The 24,775-nt window shown below is 52.0% G+C and overlaps 1 protein-coding gene across 1 annotated transcript in view; it reads right to left on the reverse strand.

Moving 5' to 3' along the window:
- The window catches only part of IGSF21 (immunoglobin superfamily member 21), a 137,875-nt gene that overhangs the window by 76,364 nt on the left and 36,736 nt on the right, over positions 1-24,775 (reverse strand). Inside the window, exon 3 of the mRNA XM_024749982.1 lies at positions 3,197-3,318. Within this exon, the coding sequence (XP_024605750.1) occupies positions 3,197-3,318 (122 nt within the window). The remainder of the gene's footprint in view (positions 1-3,196; positions 3,319-24,775) is intronic.

Consider the following 24,775-nt stretch of genomic DNA (forward strand, 5'->3'; position numbering starts at 1 on the left):
ACACCTGCACCCCGCAACCTGGGGACAGAAGCCCTGTCACCCCACCTGACTCCCATCCCTCCGGGAACCCCACCTGACTCCCATCCCTCCGGGAACCCCACCAGTGGGAGGAAAAGCTCTGGGATTCCCTAAGGCTCCCCTGGCTGCCCAGAAAATTGCTCTCTGCCAACTCTTGGTAATCTTCTCAGTCTCATTCTCTTCCCACTTTCCCCAGCTGAAGAGGAAGCGGCCCAGACAGCTGCGGGGCTGGGACTGTCTCTAGATGAGATGCATTAATTTGTAAACATCTCCATTTATATGTAAATGTGGAGTCCCGCACCCCTCACCAGCCCTAAAGAAACCCTGCAGCCTGAGAAGCAGCCTCAGCCAGCTAGCACAGCTGCTCCTGCGGCTGCAACTCTCCGTGACAGGATCAGACTCTCCAAGAGGGCCTGCTCCTTCCTTCCCTTCTTCTGTGGCTTCCTTGAGGCCCCCCTGCCCTGCTGCTCTCTGCCTGGGAGACCCACACCCCACTGTAACCAAGGTTCCAGGAGAAGGCTGGGGAAGAAGAGAGCACTGGCCGCAATTGAGCTGCTGTGTGACCTTGGACTAGTCTCTTTCCCTCTCTGAGCCTCGGTTTCCTCAGCTGTAAAATGAGAAAGGCAGTGTGGTGGAGGGGTGGGATGAGGTGAGTTGAGGTCCAACCAAGTTGATGTTGTTATAGCAGGGGACCCTTGGGCAAGTCCCTTGACCTTGCTGAACTTTGACCCCATCTGTAAAATCAGGACTACAGAAAATAATAACAATAATAATACCTGCCTGCATTCCCGGCGTTGTTAGTGAGGATCAAGAGAAAGAGTGCACAAGGAGGGTTTTGTGAGATTTGGGGAAAGGGGAGGGCTTCTTTTTTTATGATGAGGAAAGGAGGGCTTTTCTAGGCAATAAGAGCAGCAGGCACCACTCAGCAACTACGGCTGCTCTTTATGCAAATTATTAACTCAGCTCACGAGGTTGCAGTGAGCTTCGCCCTGTTGTCATTCCCTTTTAGAGACTGGGAAACTCAGGCACAGTTACCAACCCCAGATTACACTGAAGCAAGGGGGTGGAGGAGCCAGGATTAGAACGCAAGCCATCAGACGTAAGTCTCATCAAACCCCACAACGACTGTTTAAGCCAATCATATTAAGCCTGCTTTACAGGTGAGAACACCAAGGCAGAGAGAGGTCAAGGTCCTTATGGTCCAAGGTAACTCAGCAGGAAGTAGCTGAGCTGGGCTTTGAACCAGGTCTTTGCCTACCAGGGCTGTGCTCTGGTTACATGAGATGGTGGGGGTCAGAGCCAAGGAAACACCCTGGAGACCACACCTGCAGCCGCGGGTGGGGGACTGAAAATGATGGTATGTGGGGAGCTGTTGCTTCCCAGAGACTTTGGTAACCAGGCAGATGTGTGGCAGGCGGAGACGGGTTTCTGGGAAGCTGGAGGTGATCTAAATGTCCACTTGTGCAAAATCATCTGTGGCTCCCAGGATAGCTATTTTCTTCTCCAAAATGAGTTTTTACCTGTTTTTCGTTTTGATGGTAACTGGTGGGTCTTAGGTGTGCTTTAAGGCACCCCAAATCATTTTGGGAAGCGGGTGTAGGAGAAATCATAAATAGATGGATGAAGGTATCTGTGTGGCCATTTGTACACCTCTTTGGAGCCCCTTCACATCCACATTCTCACAAGATTCCCCCAACAAACGCTGGGTCTGAGCTCCTAACACAAAGCCCAGAGAGAGGAGCACGCAGAAAGGTCCTCCAGGAGAGACACCCACCTTCCGTTCTTACCAAAGTGGGCATGGAAGGACCACCGGCCAGATTCCCTACGCAGGGCTGGATTTACCCTTTGCAATCTTCTTGTCCCATTTTCTACTTTTATCCACAGGGAAACTGACACCCAAAGGGCCAAGGAGGGTGCCCAGGGTCATCCACTCAATTTGCAAATCTTATAGTGTAACTACTGTGTGTCAGGCCTCGTGTTGAGAGCTGAGGGTGCAAGGTGAAGGGGGAGCACCCATTCTGTCCTGATGCTCATGGTCACAGAGAGAAGGACCAACCTGTGTGTGCAGAGCGGGGCCTTATCCTCCTGGCGGGTCAGGGGTAAGGCATAAGCGGGGACGCGGCAGGCACCCCACGAAGCACAGTGCGAGCCAGCTTGTCTCCTGCAGCATCTCCCCGCGTGCCTGGTGTAGCCAGGTTGTCCTCTAGCTTCGGAGCAGACTGCCACTTTCTGCCTGGCCACCAGGCAAAGCATTTGGCTGTGTAGTGTGAAAAAGCACGCACGTGTGTGTGTGTGTGTGTGTGTGTGTGTGTGTGTGTGTGTATGCATGTGTTCTGGAGGAGCCGCAGCCATTGGCTTTGGGGGAGGTCAGTTCTGCTGGGGTGGCGGACTGTCTAAAGAAGGTGTCACATGGGAGGACCTGCTCGATTGGGTTCTGAAGGCTGATGAGGAGTTTACCAGGTGGCCGAAGGGAACAGCACCCATCAAGTGTAAAGGGTCAGAGCAATAAAATAGGATTGGGGCCTTTTAGGCAGTGGGTGGGAGGGGAGTGGGGCCGTGGGTGCCCACATGCCTAGGACACAGCAGGGTCTAGAATGGGATCCGCTACCTTAAAGTCTTCTAGGAAAGGGGTAGGGGTAGAAATATTAAGTATCTCCATCCCCAAGGGCTCTTCCTTCCCCATCCTGTTGCTGCTTTGAACCTAGGGTCCGGTTGTTTAGGGTCTGTTTTCCTTCCCAGGTTTAGAGCCCGTGGGGAACAATAGGATGTATTCCACAGGCTTCTGAACCGGGTAGAGCTGGTTTACATCCCACCCCTGGCATTCCTGGCTGTGTGACTTTCGGCATATTGCTCACCCTCTCTGGACCTCAGTGTCCTCACCTGGAAAGGGGTTTGGAAAACCCACTTTGGGGACTGTTGGAGGAGCCGTCTGGAGAGGCCAACATAAAGGGTCTGCTCCATGTGACAGAGCTGCAACTTGACCCCTTCCTGCTTCTTCTCTCCAGGGGATGACTCCCCTTGGGAATGGGTCCCCCTTCTGCAGCACAGCCCCAGCTCTGCCTTCCAAGCCCATGGAGGGTGATCCTGAGACCCCCCCTCCCCACTACAAGAGCATTGCATGTGGGATAGACATGAAAGGGCTGGAGAAGTGGCCCCCCGGACACCTCCCAGCCCTCACCTCACGGTGGACTGGTACACCAGGTCCTCTCGCTTGCGGTAGTTCTCCATGTGGGAGAAGTTGGTGGAGAACATGGCATCGAAAGTAAAGATCTTCTGCTTGATGGTGCCGCCATCCGTCACCTGCAACAGAGCACAGAGGAGTCACAGGTGAGTGCTCGGCCAGCCCTGCCACCCCTTTCCTCCAGGCGGTGAGTGGGCTCCTGGGATGCTGGGGAGATGCAGGCAGCCCCAGGAGAAGCCTCTCGGGGGAGATGTCACAACCATCACTATTATCCTCCCAGGTCATCCCCACATCACTGATGTGCAGGCTGAGGCTCTGAAGTCAAGTGCCTTCCTGAGGTCCTACAGCTAAGGAGGAGTAGGGCTGCCTCTTCTTCTGGCCCTTTCCGATGCACCAGGTGGTCCCACTTCTGCATCCCACTTGTTGGCCTTGCAAAAATGACAAGCAAACCTTGGGGAGCCGCAGACAGGGCCAGAGAGTGTGAATGTGTTTTGCAGAGTCAGCCAGAGTGCCAAAGCCAACCCCACCCAAGGAGAGAGGGAATGGGGGAGCAGGCTGGATAGAAAGAGAGAAGAAATGGGGCCAAGGGCAGGCACCTGTACCAAGATCTCATACGGATTCAAACAAGCTAAACTGCAATGGTTTCCAATAAATTCTTCAAGGGAGAAGACCAGAATAGCTAGAGAGCCCAGAGGAGGGGAAGGTCCCATCCTGGGGATAGGGTAATCATGGAGGGCTTCCTGCAGGAAGCAGTGCATAAGTTGTCTTCTGAAGGAAGAGTAGGAACCAGCCTAGTAAATGGAGGGAGTGCTTTCTAGGCAGAAGGGACAGCAGGAGCAAAGGCCCTGGGGTGGGAAAGAAGCATCTGTGCTCAGTGAAACGAGACTGTGTTCAGAGTGCCTGGGGCAGAGAGGAAGTGAAGAGAGTAGACTCCGAGGAGTGAAATGGGAGCCACATCAGGGAGCGCCTGATGGGCAAAGGAACTCAACTCCCCCGAAGGCCAAGGAGGTGCAGAGTTTCAGATTCTATTTACAAGCTCCCTCTGGCCTTAGAAGAGATTGAAGGGACTTGTCTGGAGACAGGGGAACCTGGGGTGGCTAGGGAGAACCCAGTCTGCTGACACCAGCGATGGAGAGAAGAGGACAGTGTGGGGGACTTGCCTGCCTCTGGCTGCCCTTGGGACAGGCCAGGAGGGGTGTCAGGAAGTCCCCGTTTCACATAGGAATACGAAGGAGGCCCCGAGAAGGCAGGGGCTCTCAGGAGGTGGTAATAAAGCCCACGCTGGAAGACAAAGGCTGCACAGGTGCCCAGCTGTTCACAGCTGATTAAAAGCCGGACCAAAGTGTGCCCTAATCCCGCCTGCCGCCTGTCCGCATCCCCATCCCCGCTGCTGTGCTGCCTCCCGCTAATGAAAGTGTTACTCCACAAAGCAGCAAGGTATGTGTTGTCTCTGTTTCAATTATTTATCTGTTTACTCAGCTGCAGTTTTCCGCTTGTCTCAGCAACTCTATTATAGAGTTGCAGCCTCGCTAACAGCCTGCAACAGGGAGGCCTCCACTTCCTGAAGAAGTGGAATTAACTCCCTGTGGCTCTGTGTGCTGGAGGCAGGAGAGGGGGCTGGGGGTGGGGTTTCTCCAAGGGGCTTGGGGGAGGGCTCGAGACGCCGAAAGGTGCTTCCCCAGCCCAGCAAAGGCGGACTGACCCTGGAGCTGGGTCTGCCACCTTCTTGGCAGGACTGGCCCGGGGGCAGCTGGCCTCCTTTGGGCACATCTGGACCCCAGCTGACTTGGACCACATCTGTCTGGCCAAGGTGGTAGTGCTGCTGGTTTAGGGAACACAGATCCAGTGCAATCCAGCCAGCATTTATTGAGTGCCAGCTGTGTGCCATAAGAGTAGGAGACCTCTATTAGTACCGGGGTCCCCAGGGAGCCCCGGCTGGTGAGGGTTAGAGTGATGATAACACATTCACCAGCTCCAGGACCCTGAGAGGGATCAGTGGTGGGACTTCCCACTACACGGTGTCTCCTCGCTGAGCTCACACCTCTGTGCCTCCAGCAGGCTCATCCACCGCTCATACACTTCACCTGTTCCCTCTCTGAGGGCTTTGCGCTTTTCTGACCGTGCGTGGCTGCAGTCAGAAGGCAAGACATCTCATCCTCTGGTCCTCTCACATTGCCTCCCACCAGTTTCCCAAACAGGGGATGATGAGAATGGAGGAAGCCTGAGGAAGAAGAGCAAAGTACCTGTAAACCAGGCCCCTGAACTGGGGGACAATTTTGCCCCCTCCTCCTCACGGGGACATTTGACAATGTCGGGAGCCAGTTTTGGTTGTCACAACTCAGGGGCAAGACGTGCTCCTCGTATCTACCAGGCAAAGGCCAGGGATGCTATAACCATCCTACGATGCACAGGCCCCCAAAGAATTATCTGGCCCCAAATGTCAACAATACCAAGGTTGAGAAATCTGCTTGAAGCACATCTCTTTGTATAGAGCAGAATAGACAGTAATCTCCCATTTTGCAGATGAAGAAACTGAGGCTTGGAGAGGCAAAGTGATTCATCCGAGGTCCCACAACGGGCTCTTGGCAGAGCTCTGGCTCCCAGACCAGGGTTCCCATCCCACCCACTAGGCTGAAAGGGCTGAGGATGAGCTAAGCGCCTCTCGGGGCCTCTCTCTCTACACTCAGCGGCTGTCTCATCAGGAGGCAGGATGCCAGAAGCCCGGCGGAGCTTTGAGTAATCTTCTCCTAAAGTCGTAAAAGTGGAAGGCATCCTGCCTGTTTGACTTGCAGCCTCGCCTCCCTTCAGGTACTGCTTTTTTATCTCCTCCTAAAATGCGGCAGCCCTTATCGTCCCAATTTCAAATTTCACTCCATTTTTTTTTTATTATACAAAGGAGGAAAAAAAAATCTGTCAGTAAAACTGTCTCCTCAAATTTATTCTCCGGGACTGAGGTTTTTATTAGTGGGAAAATACACCCACACCCCACACGTACTCAACACATACCCACACACCCCAGATAAAGCACCGAAGAATTACCTGAATCGTAAATCTCTGTTTCAGGCCCAGGGACAGGGGAGTTTCAAGGACGCACCTAGTTTTACTTTGGTTTCATTTACATCTTTTTCTCTGGGGCCCGCTGGCTGCTGTGGTTAAACTGGCCTCGGGCAGCCGGAGACAAGCACTGATCTCCTTCCAGTCAAGGCATCCACGGTCCCAGCTCCCTGCAGCTGGCTCTCAGACCTCCCTCAGCCTCAGGGAAGGTTAAGGAAAGTAACAGACTCCAAATTCACTCTCAGGCCCCAGGCCAGTGGGCAAGTGGCTATTTGCAAGGAGGTTATTCTGTAGTTCTTGGAGGTTTGAACCCCTCAAGACAGAGGCTGGGAGGGGGTGGGGGTAATCACAGGCAGTGGGCAGAGGGCATGGTGTAAGCCTGAGAAGATGCTGCAAGACACCTTCCCTTTAGTTCTAGAAACGTGTCGCCAGGCCTAAGACACACAGGCACAGTTCTAGTCCCCATCGGAGAGAAAGAAATGAATTTCAGACACCGTTGCAGCCCATCACGAGCTTATTCACAGTCTGGTGGGGGAGATAACACCACTCACAGTTAAGCGAGAGGCCAAAGTCTGGGAGATCATGGATGTAGCAACAGGTATTTGCCAAGCGTCATCTGAGGCTCATGGAGGAGCCAAGAATTCCTTTGGCGGGGGGGTGATCACAGGAGTCTTCCTGGAGGAGGCGGGCCCTTTTCAGGGGGTATCTAGTCTCAGGCTGCTTCTCCCTGCCTGTGGGAGGCTTTTGAGCAAGAAGCAATACTGATTTCCCATACCCCAGTCGAATTCTTGATTTTTGGTTACTACTTTGTGCTTTTGAGCAAGCTACTTCACCTTTCTAAGCCTCAGTTTCCTCATCTGTAAAATGGGGACAACTCAACCTATCTTCTTGGGAGGATTAAACGAGACAAGGCTTGGAAAGATCACCCAGTGTATGGTCAGTGCTCAGTGGAGACAGCTATTTTTGTAAATACTAACACTTCTCTGAACCACCTCGTTTTCTGGGTCCCTTCTCACTCTTCAGGGCTGGAGAGCAGAGTATCTCTTGCTGAAAAGCCAGAGGATGCAAAAAATCAGTAAATGAAAGAAGGGGGTCCATTTCTGGGGAGGGAGGCGGGTGGGAGGAGCCAGAAGCCAGTGTGGGCAACTGAGAACTGGAGGGCTGGGGGTTGTGTGTGGGGAAAGCAGAGGCCCAGGAACTTGCTGAATTATTATATTATTCTATCAGCCCAAAGAGGGAGCTCGAGGAGGCTCAGAACAAGGACGTGGTGGCAGGCTAGTCTCGGGGGCTCCAAGACAGTCCCCCGGTGCCCATAGTGGGTTGGGACCAGGAGATCAGGGCAGACAGAGAATGGCAAAGCTAGTGGGAGCAGTCAAGGTGCTGTTGGAGAGCCAAAGATGTGTGGGTCTTCCCTTCCCCAGAGGGAGATGTGCTTGTGTGTTCATTCACTCATTCGTTCATTCAACAGATTTTTAGTGAGTCAATAAACAGGGCTTGAATGTGAGCTACTTCTCGAACATAAGCTCTATGAGGGCAGGGTCTTTATCTGCCCTGTTCAAGCTCTGCCCCCAGAGTCGGGCACCTGGTTCTTACTCAGTAACTATTTGTTAGAGTGAGTTGAACCCTTACCACATTCCAGGCGCTGGGGCACCACAAGGAAAAAGAGAAGCCATTCCTACAACACAGACCTGCCCCCAGAACAGCCTTCTGTGCCCACGCCCCAGTTTCATGGGGCTTCCCAACAGGACCAGGCCCAGTGGGGAAGGTGGAGGGACCATCCGTGCAGTGATGCCCCAGAAGGAACCAGCATGGGTCTGAGGTATTTTTTCTCAGAGGTCATTCCGAGACAGGCTGGGACCTGGGGCCCTTTGCTGCAGTGCTTGTACCTAGACAAGTTTCTCCTCAAGCAACCAAATACAAAGAAACTATATGGGACTAAAAATAACTGAATGCATGCACCGTTGGGGTAAATTCTGGACCAAAAGATACAAAAAGACCAAAAAAAAAAAAACCTATCTACCACTTCTGAAGAGCCGGGAGCAAGAACTGGGTGTGTAGCAAAAGCAGTGTACCGCGCATGCCCCCTGCACACAAAACACCACAAAGGGACTGGGGCAGAACACCTAAGCCACCCATCTGGACACACCCCTACCCTCACCCCGTCTAAGGAACCAGCTTGCCCCCCAGCTCGGCGAGCGAGCAGGAACCTCTTACTTGTTCTCGCTCCCCCTGCTTCAGCCGGGCCCCAATAAAGCCTTGCCTGAATTTCTTGTCTGGCCTCTAGTCAATTTCTATTTATTGGGGAGGTCAAGAACCCTGGTTGGTATCCAGCCCCTGACTGATCAGCTACACTGGATGGAGACCTGGGTTCTAAATCCCTCCGCACGTCTCCCTTCTCCAGGCCTCAGTTGCCCTAAATGCTCAGTGAAGAGACGTGGGGCAGAGTGACCTCTGAGGGCCATTTCTACCCCGAATGCCCAAATGTTCTGATTCTAGAACAGCTGGCCCTGGAGGCCACACTTATTCACGCTCGGTTTGCCCAGCCAAGGCTCAACAGCTGCCCACGGGTCCCAAGCCTGCCCGACCGTGTCCCAGGGCGCCGGCTGTCCCCGACCAGCAAATCTGGCTTCAGCCAGGCTGGGTTGATTTTCAAGTGGAGCCACCAAAGTGTGGCAAACGGACTGAGTCCTGCCAGCAGCGTGAGAGCCTGCGGGGGCCGACCAGGGTTTTCCATTTGAAAAACAAATAAGTCTCCAACTCTAGCCTCCTCCCGATGTCTCTGGGTGCCTTCATCGGGAAGAGAAAAAAAAGAAGGGGGTAAAAATCAGCTCCCCCACCCCCCAACCTCCTTCTCTTTGTGTTCCACAAAACCAGTTACAGGTTGGAAATAGCTGTAATAAACTTGATATCCACTTGTGGGCCAATCCCACCGCGGCTGGAAAGTGTAATAGTGGCAGAGAGTGTATTTTGCTGGAGCTGTTTAAATTGCCTGCCTACATCATCCCAACTCCTCTCCAGCCGCGAAGGAATTTTATCTCCTAGAAATGGAACAGCTGAGGTTTCTGTGGCTGGGCAGTGAGAGGGAGAGTTTGCAAGGAGGGTTTTTAATGAACTGATTAGACATGGAGGAGTGATGGCTCCAGAGTCAGGCCAGCCCAGGTTCAAATCCCAGCACTGGCAGGTTCCAGGCAGCTCCCAGGCTATTAAAATGGGCAAGAGCGGGCTTCCCTGGTGGCGCAGTGGTTAGGAATCCGCCTGCCAATGCAGGGGAAACGGGTTGGAGCCCTGGTCCGGGAAGATCCCACATGCCGCGGAGCAACTAAGCCCGTGTGCCACAACTACTGAGCCCATGTGCCGCAACTACTGAGCCCGTGCGCCTAGAGCCCACGCTCCACAACAACAGAAGCCACCGCAATGAGAAGCCTGCGCACCGCAACGAAGAGTAGCCCCCGCTCGCCGCAACTAGAGAAAGCCCGGGCCCAGCAACAAAGACCCAACGCAGCCAAAAATAAATAAATAAATAATTTAATTAATTTTGAAAAATGGAACTGAGCCCACGTGCCGCAACTACTGAGCCCGTGAGCCTAGAGCCCACGCTACACAACAACAGAAGCCACCGCAATGAGAAGCCTGCGCACCGCCACGAAGAGTAGCCCCCGCTTGCCACAACTAGAGAAAGCCCGGGCCCAGCAACAAAGACCCAACACAGCCAAAAATAAATAAATAAATAATTTAATTAATTTTGAAAAATGGGCGAGAGTCGTGGCTGCCTTATAGAGTTGTAGCTGTAGGGAAAGGGACACTGAAAGTGACGAATGGTGGCTAGAATGCTGGGCCAAGTGTGAAGAGGCTCAGTTCCTCCTTGGGGCTGTCACTTCCTGGCTCTGTGTTCTCAAGCAAGTCACTGATAGTCTTGGAGTCTCGGTTTCCTCATCTGTAAAGTGTTCATCGGACCTATGCCCCAGAGTGGTTAGCAGTACTTTTTAAAAACCCAAATATATGTGAAATCTTCCTGTAAAATGTGATAAGCATATCTAAAAACTTCTGCCATGCAATCGTCACCTAGAAGTCTCTTCCCCACCTCACTCAACCCCGAGTGCCTAGCATGGGATTGGCACACAGTCTGTCCTTATAATGTACGTTTGTGTAGTGAATCAACAAGTCAGCGAAGGAAGGAATGTTCTAAAGTCTACTTAGATGTGTCTCCATCCAACCACTCAGAAATTACGCTGAGAAAGCTCCCTCCGAGGCCCAGTGCAAAGATCAACTAGTGTTAGAGAAAGGCTTAGATGGAGTCAGCCTCGGCATAGGGCTCAAGCCATTTGTGCATTCAAGCATTCGCTTATTGATTGAGTTCCTTTCATGAGGTGTGTTCGATTCCAGGAGGGCAGCCATGGACACAGCAGGTGAGACGGTGAAGAAACATAATCATCTCACTTAAATGTCTGCGCTGGGTGTCTTCCAACTCCTCCAGCAGAACCTGAAGCCCAGGAGGGCCGCGACTTTGCTGTGTTCAATGTTGTATCGCCCACTCCCAGGACAGCCGGCTACAGAGAGGGCTCTCCGTCAATATTTGTACAGAAATGAACATGCCTTCTATAGATGCAAAAACTGAAGCCGCTGAAGGGCTGCCACTCACTCAGGCTACCCGGTCTGTCAGCGGAGGAGTGAAGATTTTGAACCTGGGTCTGATTCCGAGGTCCAGAGTGGAAGTGGCCCAGGCAGTAGAGTTGATGAAGTATTGGGTTGAGGCCAGGAAGGGAGCAGGTATTCTAGGCAGAGGGAAACCACGGCGGGGTGCAGGGCACCTGCTCAGAGAGGAGCAAGGAGAATAAAAATGGAGAGGAAGAGGGGACAGCGATGCAGCCTCCCCCTGGCTTACTACTGTGCAGTAGGAGGGGCACGGGGTTCCTGCCTTCCTTGTTGCCATGGTGACCCTGGACCACTCTTCCTCTAGACTCCCTGCCCGCCTGTTCTCCACCCTGAGTCTGCTTCTGCATCTCCTGGGCCTGGGAGCTGGGCCAGGGGAGCAGCCACAGAGAGGAGAGGGCAGGCTCCCCTGGACCCTGGGGGAGGAGGATGCCGGATTCCCAGGGATAGCAGGGAGGGCTGGGAATCCTCAAGTCAGGTGCCACTCACCACTCTGGGTGGCCAGATTCCACCCCCACTCCATCTCCCTTGTGAGTCCTGGCTTCTGGCAGGGCTGGGCTCGGGGTAATTGGCTTCCCCTCGTGTGTGTGTGTGTGTGTGAGATCCGGTTTTTAACAGAGACAGCTGGTGTCATAAATTGCTTGTCTCATCTGGTTACCGTGCAAAGGCGGACAGCAGCTCAGGGATGAGGTGTGGGGCGGCCCGGGGGCTGGTAAGAATGGCAGGCAGAGGCGTGGCAGCTGGTTTTGTGGGCACACACATGGGCAGAGCCTATGCAAGTATGAGGAGGTGCGTGTGCAACGGCAGTGAACACAAGGGGGTCCCAGGGGCTGCCGGCGGCCGGCTCATGTGGATGAGCGTGAGTGCAAATAAGAAAGCCTGTGTTCAGGGGCTTTGGGGATGGACACCTGTCAGCAGGGGCAAGTGGACAAGCCTACATGCCTGTAGGCTACATGTAAGGATGCATATGTGTGTGTGTGTAGAGCAAAGTAATGGCGAGAATATTTAGTGTAGCTCTAGATGTTTGGGGAAGAACATGAGGGTTTGTGTGTGTGCACGTGTGTGTGTGTGTGTGTGAATGATGCCTGTACCCATGGAGTAAGCCCAGTTTACACACCCTGTTCCCTGCTCTGGGCCAGGGGATAGGGGGCATCAGCTGGGGTGTGTGTGTGGGGGGGGGCATGTGTCTGAGAAATGCCAGGCTGGGAGACACCATCACGCCAATGCTGTCCTCCTGCCACTGTCCACCCCCGGGGCAGGCTCCCACCAGTCAAATGCAAAACCACAGTCAGAACCCAACCACCTGAGCCCCCAGACTCCACCAGACACAAGATGCTCTGAGACCTCCCTCGCCATCTCCTGTGTACCCCCCAAAACCCACACTGCAGGGGCTGGCAGGCAAGAAGCAGGGGAGACTGGAAGGACCTGGATAGATGCTAGACACTCAGACTTCGGTGCACAGACGAATCACCTAGCCAGGTGAGAGTAGGGTTTGAAAATGTCAATTTCCCTGGAAGCCCATGCCAGAGGTTCAAATGCAGTGAGTCTTGGGTGGAGTCTGGATTGGGGATTTTTAACAAGCTGCATGGAGTCAGTTGAACGCAGGGGTTGGGGACCAAAATGGGGAGACAATGCCCTAACTCCCGTGGACTCCCCCGCAACCAAGGCCTCTGCGCAGCTTTCCCAGGTGCCATACCCTTGGCGCCTGAGAGGCCCGGCCGCTCAGCGCAGGAGGGACCCTTGACCGTCCCATCTAGAACCTGCACGTTATAGAAGGCCAAACCAAGGCCTTCCGTGAGGGGAGAGACAGGCCCAGGGCCACACAGGAAGGAGGTGACAGGGCTGGGGGCCAGGTCCTTGGCTCCTCTTTGCACCACATCCCACTGATGCTTGGGACCCCAGAAACCAAGGTTCACCATCAAGTGCTGTACAGATGCGGCACCGGGGTTGTTCTTGTCCGTCCTCTGCCTTTGGGTCAGGGCACCCCAATCCCTGCTGTCTATTCCATGCCTCCGGGTAATGATCCCCAGCATTAGAGATGGGCCCCATGGTCATGTAGTCACCCCAAAGACAGGGCTCTTCCCAGTATGGCCAAAGCTCTCCCCTGCCATGTTCTGGAAGCAGTGGGGCAGGGATGGAGGAGGAAGGAGGAACTTTTTCAACCACCTTATGTCTCCCTGACATACCTGCCCTCAGCCTTCACTCCTCGAACCCAAGTGACTACACTTCTCATTCATTCATTCATTCACTTGTTTGTTCATTGGTTCAGCACCTCCTGGCGGCCAGGCCTGTGGACAGAGGGTGCATCAGACAAGGTCCTGGCCATCAAGGAACTCCTAGAAAGGGCAGGGTAGGGGAATCACAGAAAGAAACATCAGCAGCACATGCTTGCCTGCCGTGGGCTGCTCGGCGTGGAACGGAAGTGGCACAGGGCAGACAAATAGAGAGCTCTGCCAGGGAGAGCTCAGGCAGTACCCACAGAAGAGGGTACTCTGAGCTGTGCCTTGGAGGAGGGAGAGGAGTTTGCAGGGCAGACAAGAGGACGCAGGAGGGCACTCCAGACACAGAGGATGCCAGACAAAAGTAAGAGAAAAGGCCAGGCATGGGTGAAAAGTGATGCGGAGTTTCAAGATGGATTTTGTGGGATGCTCTGTGGGATGCTGGGATGCGGAGTGTGGCCGTGGGAGCTGGACCCCATGTGAAGGGTCTGGGTTTGGTAGTGATAGTCAGAATGCTAGGTTCAAATCTAATTCAAGATCTTGGGCAAGTCACTTCACATCTCCCTGCCTCAGTTTTCTCATCTATCCAACGGGGATAACAGTAGTACCACCTCATAGGTGATAGGCTACAGGATGATTTTTGTTCTTCCACGTAAACTGCTTAGAAAGAAGCCTGGAATACAGTAAAGGCTCTATAATTGTGTGCTATTTTATTAGTTCTAAAATGTGCTATTTTATTAGTTCTAAAATGCTTAGCACGGCAGATATGACGTAGTAGATATTATTATTGATATTATTTTGTCAGAGGGAGATGGGGAGCCACTGAAGGCTTCAAGCAGGGGAGTGACAGCTCCCACCAGGGTCAAAAAGATCCCTTTATCTGCAGTGTGGACAACACAGCTAGGGGCAAGCAGGTCTGGCTTGGGAAGAGGCCTTTGGGACAGAGAGAAGAGATCACTTCTCCAGCCCCCTTTTCAGGGCTGTGACTTGATTTTTGGATCCCCCCAAGCTGGCTGGGCAGGTGTGGGTGTGGGTGGGGGCGTGGCTGAGTCTTGTCTGATCCCAGCACCCATGTGTCTGTGTGCGATCCCCTGCCTGTGACACCCCAAACAGCATCCCGCAGTGCCATGCTCAGCACTCGGTCCCCATGCCACCCCCTGGGCTGCCTGTCAGCGAGCACACCTGTGTGGACAGGTTGCGTCCAGCAAGGGCTCATCGTGGGGACAGATGCCCAGCTTCTGCCAGTCTGGCTGACTGACACAGTCAGGAGGGGCTGCCCGTAGTGTGGAGGGACCTCACTGTGCCAACCTGCAGGCCCTCCACACTCGGCAGGCGCTGCAGATGACCAGCCTTCTGTCAGCATGATCAGGCGCTGGGAGACCAGTGGACATGACCCATCAGCCGCCTGTGCCAGGCTGCCCACCTGCTACCCAGGGGGCGGGGCGCGCCAGCGAACACTGCTAGGCTGGCACATCCTGCCCCCTGTAATTAGCACACGGCATGCGGGCAGCCGGCCCAGTGGAGCCTGACTGTCTGTCCGTCTGCAGCTGCCCCGGGCAGCCCCAGCAGCCTGCTGGAGAGAAAGAGTAAGAGCCTGGGCCCCCTCTTGGCTCAGTCACTAAGTGGCAATGGATGCTGGGAAACTTGCATTCTCTCTCTGAGCCTCAGTTTTCTTATCTGTTAAATGGGGCGGAGATGGCTCTCTCTAAATTCACTTCCTGCTATTTCGTGCAGGTGGTGTTAGCAACAGGCAAACTCCGAGTCGCATAATTCTGCGATCTGAGGGGTGACACTAAGCTTATCCCTGCTCATTTATTTCTTCCTTCAACAAGGATTCACTGTGTCTCTACTATGTGCCAGAGACTGTTTTAGGTGCAGGGGATAAAGTCATGAACGGGCCAAAGACCCTCTTCTCCTGGAGACCTCATTCTAGTGGGAGGAGAGATACAATAAACCAAATTAAGGAATATGGAAGAAACACATCAGATCAGGACAAGTGTCCTACAGACAATGAAGACAGAGTGATGGATGGAGGAGGTGGGGACCACAGCAGATTAGGCCGCCAGGGGAAGCCCGTTCCTGGAGCTTAAATTTCATATTTAAGCTGAAATCCCAGTGAGGAGGTGGGGTCAGCCTGCTTGGAAAGAATCAAATTGCTTCCTGCCAGCTCCTTATGAAGTCATATTTGTTCAATTCTTCTGGCTTCTCATTTAGTCCCAGCAACGCCCCTGTGGGCAGTGCTGTCTGCATTTTGCAGAGGGGGACACAGAGTCAGAGTGATTGCATTTGCCTACGTGCCCACGGTCCAGATTCAGCTCGGGGAATACAATCCTTTTTCTACTGCGTCTTCACAACTGACTTCTACTTTGCTGAAAACCAGCCTTAATGTTGGTCAAAGACTGTGTGACCTTGCACTTGTCGCCCCCCACTACCCCAGCTTGGTCTTAACAGCCTCGTATTTTATTCCCCCAACATTTACCTATGAACATTTTCAAACATAGAGAAAAGTGCAAAGAATGTTAAAGCGAACATCCATATTCCTACCACCCGCCTTCTGCAACGAGCTTGGCCATGTTTGCTTTACCATATAGTTCTCTCCCTCTATCCGTCCATCCATCCACTTGTATTTATTTGGTGCATTTCGAAGTAAGTTGCAGACATCAGGTACACTTTACTCCTACATGCTTCAGCACGCATATCACTAATCAGAGTTACACTTACTTCTAATTCTCTTTTGGTAAAATTTACATAAAATGAAATGCACAAATCATAAGTGCACTACCCAATGAGCTCTGGCACATGCATCTACCTGTGTAACCCAAGCCCCTCTCATGATATAGGACATCACCATCACTCCAGAAAGATCCTCTGCCCTGCCCAGTCAACCCTTGCCCCCAAAGGCAACTACTATTCTGATTTTTCTCACACCATTCTTGGCCTGTTTTAGAATTTCATATAAGTGGAATCATACAGCTGGTTGTTTTCCGTGAAGGCTCTTCTCTCCCAGCATAACTTTTTTGGGATCCACCCTTGCTGTTGTGTGTGCCCGTAGCTCATTCCTTTTTATCACTGAGTAGTATTCTATTGGAAGATGAGACCAGTTTGTTGAGCCGTTCTCTTGTTAAATAGACACCTGGATGGTTTCTGGTTGGGTTCTACTATGTATATAGCTGCTAAGAACATTTTTATACATGGTTTTCTAATGGATGAATGTTTTTATTTCTCTTGCTACTGCTTTGTTTGCCAAACAGCCAGTTCATTTCAACAAGTGTTTGCTGAGCACCTACTACGTGTCTAGCACCTACCTGTGCTAGACATGGAGGTGAGTGATCCCAGCTCAGACTGGGGTCTTGGGCTCTGAAGGCTCCAAGGAGGCACAGAAAGTCAGGAGTGCCTGCTAGGAAACAAGCGATCTGTACGTCACCGTGTTTTATCCTCACAACAGCTTGGTAGCATGTTCATTGCGGCCCCGGTTTTCAGAGGAGGCAACTGAGGCCGGACTGTTGAAGTGACCTGTCCAAGACAAGTGGCAGAGCTGGGCTTCAAACTAAGGGTGACTCCAAACCATGCTCTTTCCTTGTCCTGAATGATGCAGAAGCAGAAACCCAGGGAGGCTGGTGACCTGCTCAAGGTCACATAGGCAGTGCAGTGACAAGAACACAGGCTCCTGTTCTCCCAGTGCAGGGCTCTTTCCCGACACCATGCTGGCTTCATCTTGGGAATCTTAACAGATAAGGTCTCAGTGTTTGTTGAATCAGCATTCCCTCCTAGAAATAAGGCTGGGAGAGCTGTGTTATATAAAAGCCTGGGTTATCTGTGTGTATCTGTGTCCCGGTGCATGAACTCATCAGAGTAAACTTGTCCCCTGTGCTTGCTAATCTAGGACCGCAGTTACAGGCCCCAGAAACCAGGCAGAAGCCTGAGTGTGAGCCTCTGGCAGGTAGTGAGAAGTGGTGGGACCAGTGTCGAGATGGATAAGCTATGTGGGTCCGAAGTCCTTTAATTAAAAATAAAACCCTCAGTGTATATCAGATTAATACAATCTTCAGGGTGAATTTGGCCTCAGACAATGGTCTTGTGGGCCCAACGTTAAGCAAATGAAGAAGGTGATGACAGTTGTTGGAAGGATAATTGTTGTGTAGAGGATTAAAGATGGCTCCACATTCTTTGACACTCCCACACTGAGAGACAGCGGTTTATGCTCTCTCCTTCTGAACGGGGCATGTTCTGTGACGGCTTTGGCCATCGGGATACGCAAAAGTGCCAAAGCATACCGGTTTCCATGCCCAAGCCTTAGGAGGCTGGAGACGTCCACTCCCTGTCTCTGTCCATGGTGCTGGACAGACCACGTGGAGAATGAGAGGGACCCAAAAGCCCAGCCTTGCCTGCACATGACTGAAGCTGCCTTGACCCCTGCAGACCAGACCAGCCGCCACACTGAACATGACCCAGTGACCCCTGGTGATGCCATTCAAAGCATCAGAATCACCCAGCCTGGCTCTGTTTGAATTCCAGACCCACACAATCACGTGACGTAATGAAATAGCTGGTGTCTTCAGATGCGGCATTTCGGTGTGATTTGTATGCAGCAATAACCACAGCTGCATGCTTCTCCTCTTGTCAAGGAGGAATTCCATCTCAGCCCCCACCTGCACACACAGGAAATGCCAGTGCCACCTCCACTGCCTCGTGAGAGCCTCTATTTGATTGGAGCAACATTTGGGTGTGCAGGGGAAGAGGTCGGATCAGGTGGGATCCAGCAGGAAACAGATAGTCCATGCAAAGAGGGTAAATGAGGAGGGTTCAACACCAGGTTTATTTACAAAGGTGTGAACAGAGCTGAGGGATCCCAGCAAGGCATGTGTGGTGGCACCTGGGGCAGGGACCAGTGGGAGCTGCTAGTTTTTTAAGGGGCAAAGGGAAAGGGGCAAAGGGGTGGGAGTTTTACCTGCACCTGAGAGAGTGGCAGATGAAGGAAAACGCCACCCAACAGGAACTTAGGTAGAGGGACACGGGGAACCAGGAGGGAAGAGCTGGAGAATAAATACACTGTCCTCTCAATTTCACCTGTCTACCCCCATCTCCTGCAGGTGCCTTCCATTAGCCAAATACGACTGGGAGTCAGCCGGCAAGAAAACCCATTGATGCTACTAGTACAGGTCAGCTTTCAGGCACAAAGGATGGAGAAGCTAAGAGTGGGTCTAGGGGGTGGGAGAAGGTGTCCAGTGGACCAGGAATCCAGGGAGCCAAACTTGAGTGGCTACCTAGCTCGGCAAATTTCCATTAAACCCTGTTCCTTGTCTGGTTGACCCATAGCTGCATAAAGCAAGGTCCCACCCTCCACCCCACCACTGCTCCCCCACCAGACAGTTCAGATGCGTGTGTGGGAAACAGTGGCATCAGAGAGGCTCCCATTCAACTGTCATGTTTCTTCCCACAGCTGCCTCATGTCTGATAACCAAGATGCAGCTGATGGGGGAGAGAGAGCTGAGCCCATCTCTGCTTCTTCATCACCACCAGGCTCCATGAAATGGGGGTGCAGGGGAGCTGAGAAGGGAAGGCTGGTCCTCCACGTCCTTGCTCTGTGGAGCAGGTCCCGCCTGAGATGGGTCCTCCTGGGAAGCTTGGGACTTGGAGACTCTGAGCCCCAACGTAGAGCCCTGGGTTGTGATTTCTCCCTATAACTCTGCTCCCAAGGCAGTTCTCCAAGAAAATGCATGAGAGGGGCCTCTAACTGACCCCAGGGCTGGCTCTGCAGCCTGCCATACATGCAGTCATATGGGGCCCTGTGCTGAGAAGGTCTCACTCTTGGTTTAATGCTTTGCCATCTTGAAATTTGTAATCATTTTTGAAGGAAGGACCCCATATTTTCATTTTGCACCGGGCCACACAAGTTAGGTAGCCGATCCTATTTCCAAGCAAGCAAGAGGTCTCTGGGACTGATTCCTTTGTCTTGATCAAGACCCAGCGAACTTTCTCTGATGGTAAATATTTTAGGATTTGCAGGCTATACAGCCTGTGTTGCAACTAACCAGCCCTGATGTTATAGTGTAAAAGCAGCCATAGACAATCTGTAAACAAATGAAAGGACATAGCTGTGTTCCAGTAAAGCTCTGTAAAAAAAAAAAAAAAGATGGTGGGCTGGACATGGCCTATGAGCTATAGGTAGCCAACCCCTGGTCTAGATTGTAAGCCCCTCCTCTCCGTGTCTGCCTGTCTGATTCTGGCTCATTCTTTTTTTTTTTTTTTTTTTTTTTTTTTGGAACTCCCAACCACTGCGCCACCAGGGAAGCCCCCTCCGGCTCATCCTTGATGACTCAGCTCAAAAGCTTTTCCTAGCATCTCCGAGGAGAGCTCAGCTGCTCCTCTATTGCCCTCACCCACACCACACCTGTACACGTTTATTTATTGATCCTGAGCTAAAAGGCAAGTTTTGTGCTGAGCACGGGGGCTACAGTGGTGAGCAGAAAGGCATGGTTACAGCCTTCATGGAGCTTTGTGGTACACACCCAGGTGGGAGTCCTAGGCTAAAACCTACAGAAGGGCAGGGCGGGGATCGTTTTGTTCAATACCATTTTTCACCAATCCTAGTGTAATGTGGTAACAAAATACACAAAGGCAAGGCCTTATGCTTACAACTTTTTTTTTTTCTAGTTGGGCCACTTGAGCCCCTGAATCATCTTTGAGGTGGACCTGGTAGGTGTCTTTAACAGAGAGGTTGAGCAACTTGCTCCAAGACACACAGCAACAGACTAATGACAGAGCTAGATTCAAACTCCCAGGCTGGGCCCATTTCAACCATGCCCAGGAATTAGCACTAAGCCCTGATGTCCTAACAGAGCCAGGAGGGATGCCATGGGCAGCTGGAGTCATGAGTCCCAATGAGGGGTGTGTAGATGTTCTCACTCTACACTGGCTCAGTGCGGGAGGGGTGGCTGGTTTATTTCCTCTGGCGGAGAGAAAATTGAAAAGTCTGGTGCCGGTTCCTATTACAAGGAAACTGTTCAATAAAAATCACCCAGTATATTAAACAAAAATCTCTACCTGGCTTTGAACGAACACTTGGTGTTATTACAATGAAAAAAAAGTCCCATTTGCTTTTCATGATAGATCTGTTGTATTTTGTTTTCTTGTCCCCAGAGAGCAAGGATTTCACTGGCAGGGTGATTAAAGAAAGAAAACAGTGGGCTTTGGAGTCCAAGAATTTTGGGTCCAAATCCCAGCTGGACCACTGACTAACTGAGAGACTGAGACTGTTTGTTAACTTCTCTGAGCCTCAGTCTTCTCATCTGTAAAGTGGGGATACTGCTGCCTCCTTCCCAGGGTTGTGGCAAGGATGAAATGTTGCCAATAGTTACCACTCTGTGTTAAGCACCTTCATAAGACACGTGGCCCCTGCTCTTAGGGAGCACGCGTTGTACTAAGAGAGATCAATAGTGCACAGATAAATAGAAAATCAAAAGAGAAGGATGGTTTCCAGTGATCATTGCTATGAAGCAAACGAACCAGAAAGTGAGGGGCTGGAGAGGGACCTGGGCATTCAGTAAAAGGCCAGAGGAGGCTTCTCTAAAACCCATATGAGGACGGACCTAGAGATTGTCACACTGAGTGAAGTAAGTCAGACAGAGAAAGACAAATACCATATGATATCGCTTACACGTGGAACCTAAAAAAATGATACGAATGAACTTATTTACAAAACAGAAATAGAGCCACAGATGTAGAAGACAAACTTATGGCTACCAGGGGGTAAGGTGGGGGAGGGATAAACTGGAAGATTGGAATTGACATACACACACTACTATATATAAAATAGATAACTAATAAGGACCTACTTCATAGCACAGGGAACTCTATTCAATACTCTAATAGCCTATATGGGAAAAGAATATTAAAAAAGTGAATATATGTATATGTATAACTGATTCACTTTGCTGTACACCTGAAACTAATGCAACATTGTACATCAACTATACTCCAACAAAAACTGAAAAAAAAACAACAAACCCAAATGATAAAGCACCAGCCTTGGGAAGGCGTTTTCCAGGAGGAAGAGGTGAGAGCACCTGCAAAGGCCCTGAGGTGGTATATGGAGCTTGTTATGTGAGAGAAGAGAAAGGCAGCTGGTGTGGCAGAAGTGGAGTGAGCAAGGTGGAGAGCTGTGGGCTCTCAATCCAGAGAGCTACCTGGAGCCAGATCACACAAGGTCTTAAAAGCTGGCGCAAGGAGGTTGAATTGCTGCAAAGGGAAGGCGTTGTTGGGTCTTAAGCAGGGGAATTCTCTGACTTGATTTACCTGTGTAAGAGATCCCTCTGGCTGCTGGTGGAGAAGGGATTGTAGGGCCTATGGGGGCGGGAAGACCTGGCCAGAGGCTCCTCAGTCATGGAGGGAGGCAGCGGTTCCCACTGAGGCATGAAGTAGATAGAGGCTTGGCCCCTGATCTATTTCCTCCTCCATAGGAGGAGTTTTAATGCATGTCTAAAGGCCAAATGGGGAAGATTCTAAAGGATTTTCAGACCTTGGGCAACTTTGAATTAAAATGCCTCTTTTGTCCAGTGGGCAAGGCTGTGAAAGGCTAGGGAAGCCCCCTTCCCCCACCGCCCCTGGGCAGCCAGACCCCCGGCAAGAAACAGGGGACATGCTTAGTCCACCAGAGATCCAGTTCCTTCCAAATCACTCATTTCAAAGCCAGAAAATGCAAGAAGGGGCTGTCATGGTCATATAGGCAATGAGTCAGCAGCATCAATGTAACAGTGACACGATAGCAGTAATGACCACGGCGACGATAAGAGTATGTCCTGAGAGCTTCCTCGGTGCCAGACATTGTACTAAGTACCTCATATGTGTTTTCTCACCAGATCCTCCCAACTACCTTATGAACTGGGGCTCTTACTATTCCCACCTTACAGATGAGGAAACTGAGGCCATGAGAGGTAAATCGACTGGTCCAAGGTCACACAACCAGGAAGCAGCAGAGCCAGGCTTGGAACCCAGTTGTAACACCAGTCATGTTGCCCCATCTCTTACTGGGAGCCTTTGAGTACATTCATCAGCCACCTCCCCTCCCAGCCTTGCCCCTCCAGCCTCTCAAGAAGCCCTCCTCCATTGCAGTGACTCTCCGAGTGAGAGCCGGCCAGGAGCCACCGTGGTCTTGGAGTCTCCCAGACTGGATCTCCTTGAAACCTCTCCACATCTGTGAGCAAGGATACAGCAATCTTTGTGTAGGTCAGAGAGGTTGTGGCCACCTAGCTGAGAAGTGGCACAGGTGGGTTTGAGCCAAAGACTGCCCGGTCCCTCCACCATCCTGCTCCTTCTAGAGACCGGGCCAGCCATTATTGCCCCTGGTTGGTCATTTCCCACCTCCCACAGTGCCTGGAGGCACCGTGACTGCCTTTGAGCCTCGGGAAGGGGGTCTGGTGGAGGAGGAAAGTGGACAGAAGCTTTTCTATGTAAGGTGGCCAACTGTCTAGGTTTGCTTGGGATTGAGGGACTTACCAGGATGCAGGACTTTTGGTTTTTGCACCTGGATAGTCGCAGGCAAATCACAAGTTGGTCTTCCTAAGTGGAGGCCTTGGATGTGGGACATACAGTGCTAAAACCGGGAAAGCCCTGGGCAAGTAGGGATGAGTTGGTCACCTTAACTCTACGTCACCCATGAAACAGATTGAGGTTATAGGGTGACAGAGTCCATCAGTGTCAAGATAGCACTTTTAAACTGTCAGAGATACTCAGAGATGGACTGGGTAGCTAGCTATAGTGGATAGTGAGCTCCCCATCATCAGAAGCATGTAAGCAACAGTTAGACGACACTTGATGGAGAGCGACTGAAAGTCCATCCTCTGTCCCTAACTCTATGAGGTGAGGCAGAGGAAAGGTCTCTCTGAGCTCAGCTGGGTCGTTAAGACCCCTTCTCACCATATTTTAGCTCCTTTTGGGCCTGCTGTCTGAGGTGCACTCCATCCCTGCTTTCCTCTACACCCCACTGGTCCACTAAGTGAGGCCTGAAAGTTACTTGCACGGTTAGGTAAATATTACAGCAGTCAAAAGTGCAGCTTTGATGGGGGAGAAAAATATGTAATTTGCAGAAATACCACGGCATCAAATTACACGTGGCCTGCGTGCGAGTGAGTAGCAGTGACTGACAGCTTCAGTGGCGCTGGTTCAGGTGGTTTTTTTCTTTTTGAAATCTCTGATAGACACCGATAGGACGGAGCCTGAGATTCCCTCTCTGGTGGTGGGGACTGCCTGGAGGGCAGGAAGCCTGCTTTCACTGAGCCTGGCCTGTTTCTAGGGCGGCTATGGTCATGGTCAGAAATCTGGTCTCTAGTCAGTGGTAAGCACTGAGCAACCTCAAGGGGGCGCCTGGTTCAGGCTGTCTCCCTGGGGAAGAGGGACTGCCTCTGCAGACCACCTACTGGGAGCCAGCTGCGTTCTAGTGCTAAGGTGTCTCTATCTGAGTTATGGTACAAAGGGCGCCCTCTGGCTCGCAGCTGCCCCGAGAGGGATGAAGTAGATGCCACGTGTTGGCAGAACCTTGGGGGATGTGAGTCATCCAGGGTGGCTCCCCCCAATTCCTCTGTCCATTCTTCCTAGAATATCTGGGGCTGGAGAAGAAATAATTATGAGAGACCGAGCCAAGTGAACGGGACGGGTATCTCAGAATTGTTTTCTCTCTTGTTAATTGAAGTCTTCAAAGAGCCACTTCCCTGAGCTTTGGGAGTGAGGGGAGAGAGGGGGTTTGGAATCTCTTAATTTGGTTCCCTGCAGGGCTGGTAATTCAGCCACCAGGAATGCTCCGAGCTCAAAGAGGTGGGAAATGAAGCTGTCAGCAGGCAGCACCAGAGCAAAGATGCTGTCTGGCTCAGCCTGGGAGCCTTGAGGAGGCTTGAGAAGCCTTGAGGAGGCTTGAGGAGGCCTCCTTGAGGAGGAGATGCGTGAGGGTGGAGGATGGGGGCCGATGCTGCAAGAAGGATCCCTCTGGAAGGTGTGTGGCAGGAGTTCAGAGAGCCAGAAGCATGCTTCTGAAATGCTGGAGAGCCTCTTGGTTTATGTTGAGGGAAACTGAGCTCCAGAGAGGGGAAGGGACTTGCCTAAGGTCACTTGCAAATTACAGTTGCTAAGTCCGTGGCTGTCTTTGCCTCCTTAGAAGCCTCTCTTCTTTCTCAGTGCTGCCCTGCAGGGAGGTGAAGGCCTGGGATCACCAGAGGAGAGCAAGGAAGGCCTCTCCTTGATGCTAGAGTGATGAGGGAGACATATCCTCAGACTGGGGAGATTCAGCACCTGCCCTCCGGGACCTGCTGGTCTAATGGCACACAAGTACTCCCTAGTCTGAGGGGAATTGGCAGGCTGATGGTGGAGACACAGCTCCAACCCTAAGGGAGCTCTCAGTCTGATGTGGGAGACAGCTCTGCACGAAGAGGTGCAGTCTCTGGACTCGGGGAAGCTTCCAGGCTGAGAGGGGACTTTACCCGCTCCTTGGCTGAGGGGAGCCCATGATCAACTCTTTCCCGTGAACTTGCCGGCACTCCTCTTCCTCCTTCAGGAAGTCCTCTGGCATCCCACCCCATTACACAGGATCATAGCCATCTGGATCCTCCTTCATCCACTAGGAAGGGACTGCCAGTCACCCCAAAGCCTTGGGTAAAGGTCCAAG

Source organism: Neophocaena asiaeorientalis, unplaced genomic scaffold, assembly GCF_003031525.2.
Source record: "Neophocaena asiaeorientalis asiaeorientalis breed wild unplaced genomic scaffold, Neophocaena_asiaeorientalis_V1.1 scaffold275, whole genome shotgun sequence".
Classification (NCBI taxonomy): domain Eukaryota; kingdom Metazoa; phylum Chordata; class Mammalia; order Artiodactyla; family Phocoenidae; genus Neophocaena; species Neophocaena asiaeorientalis.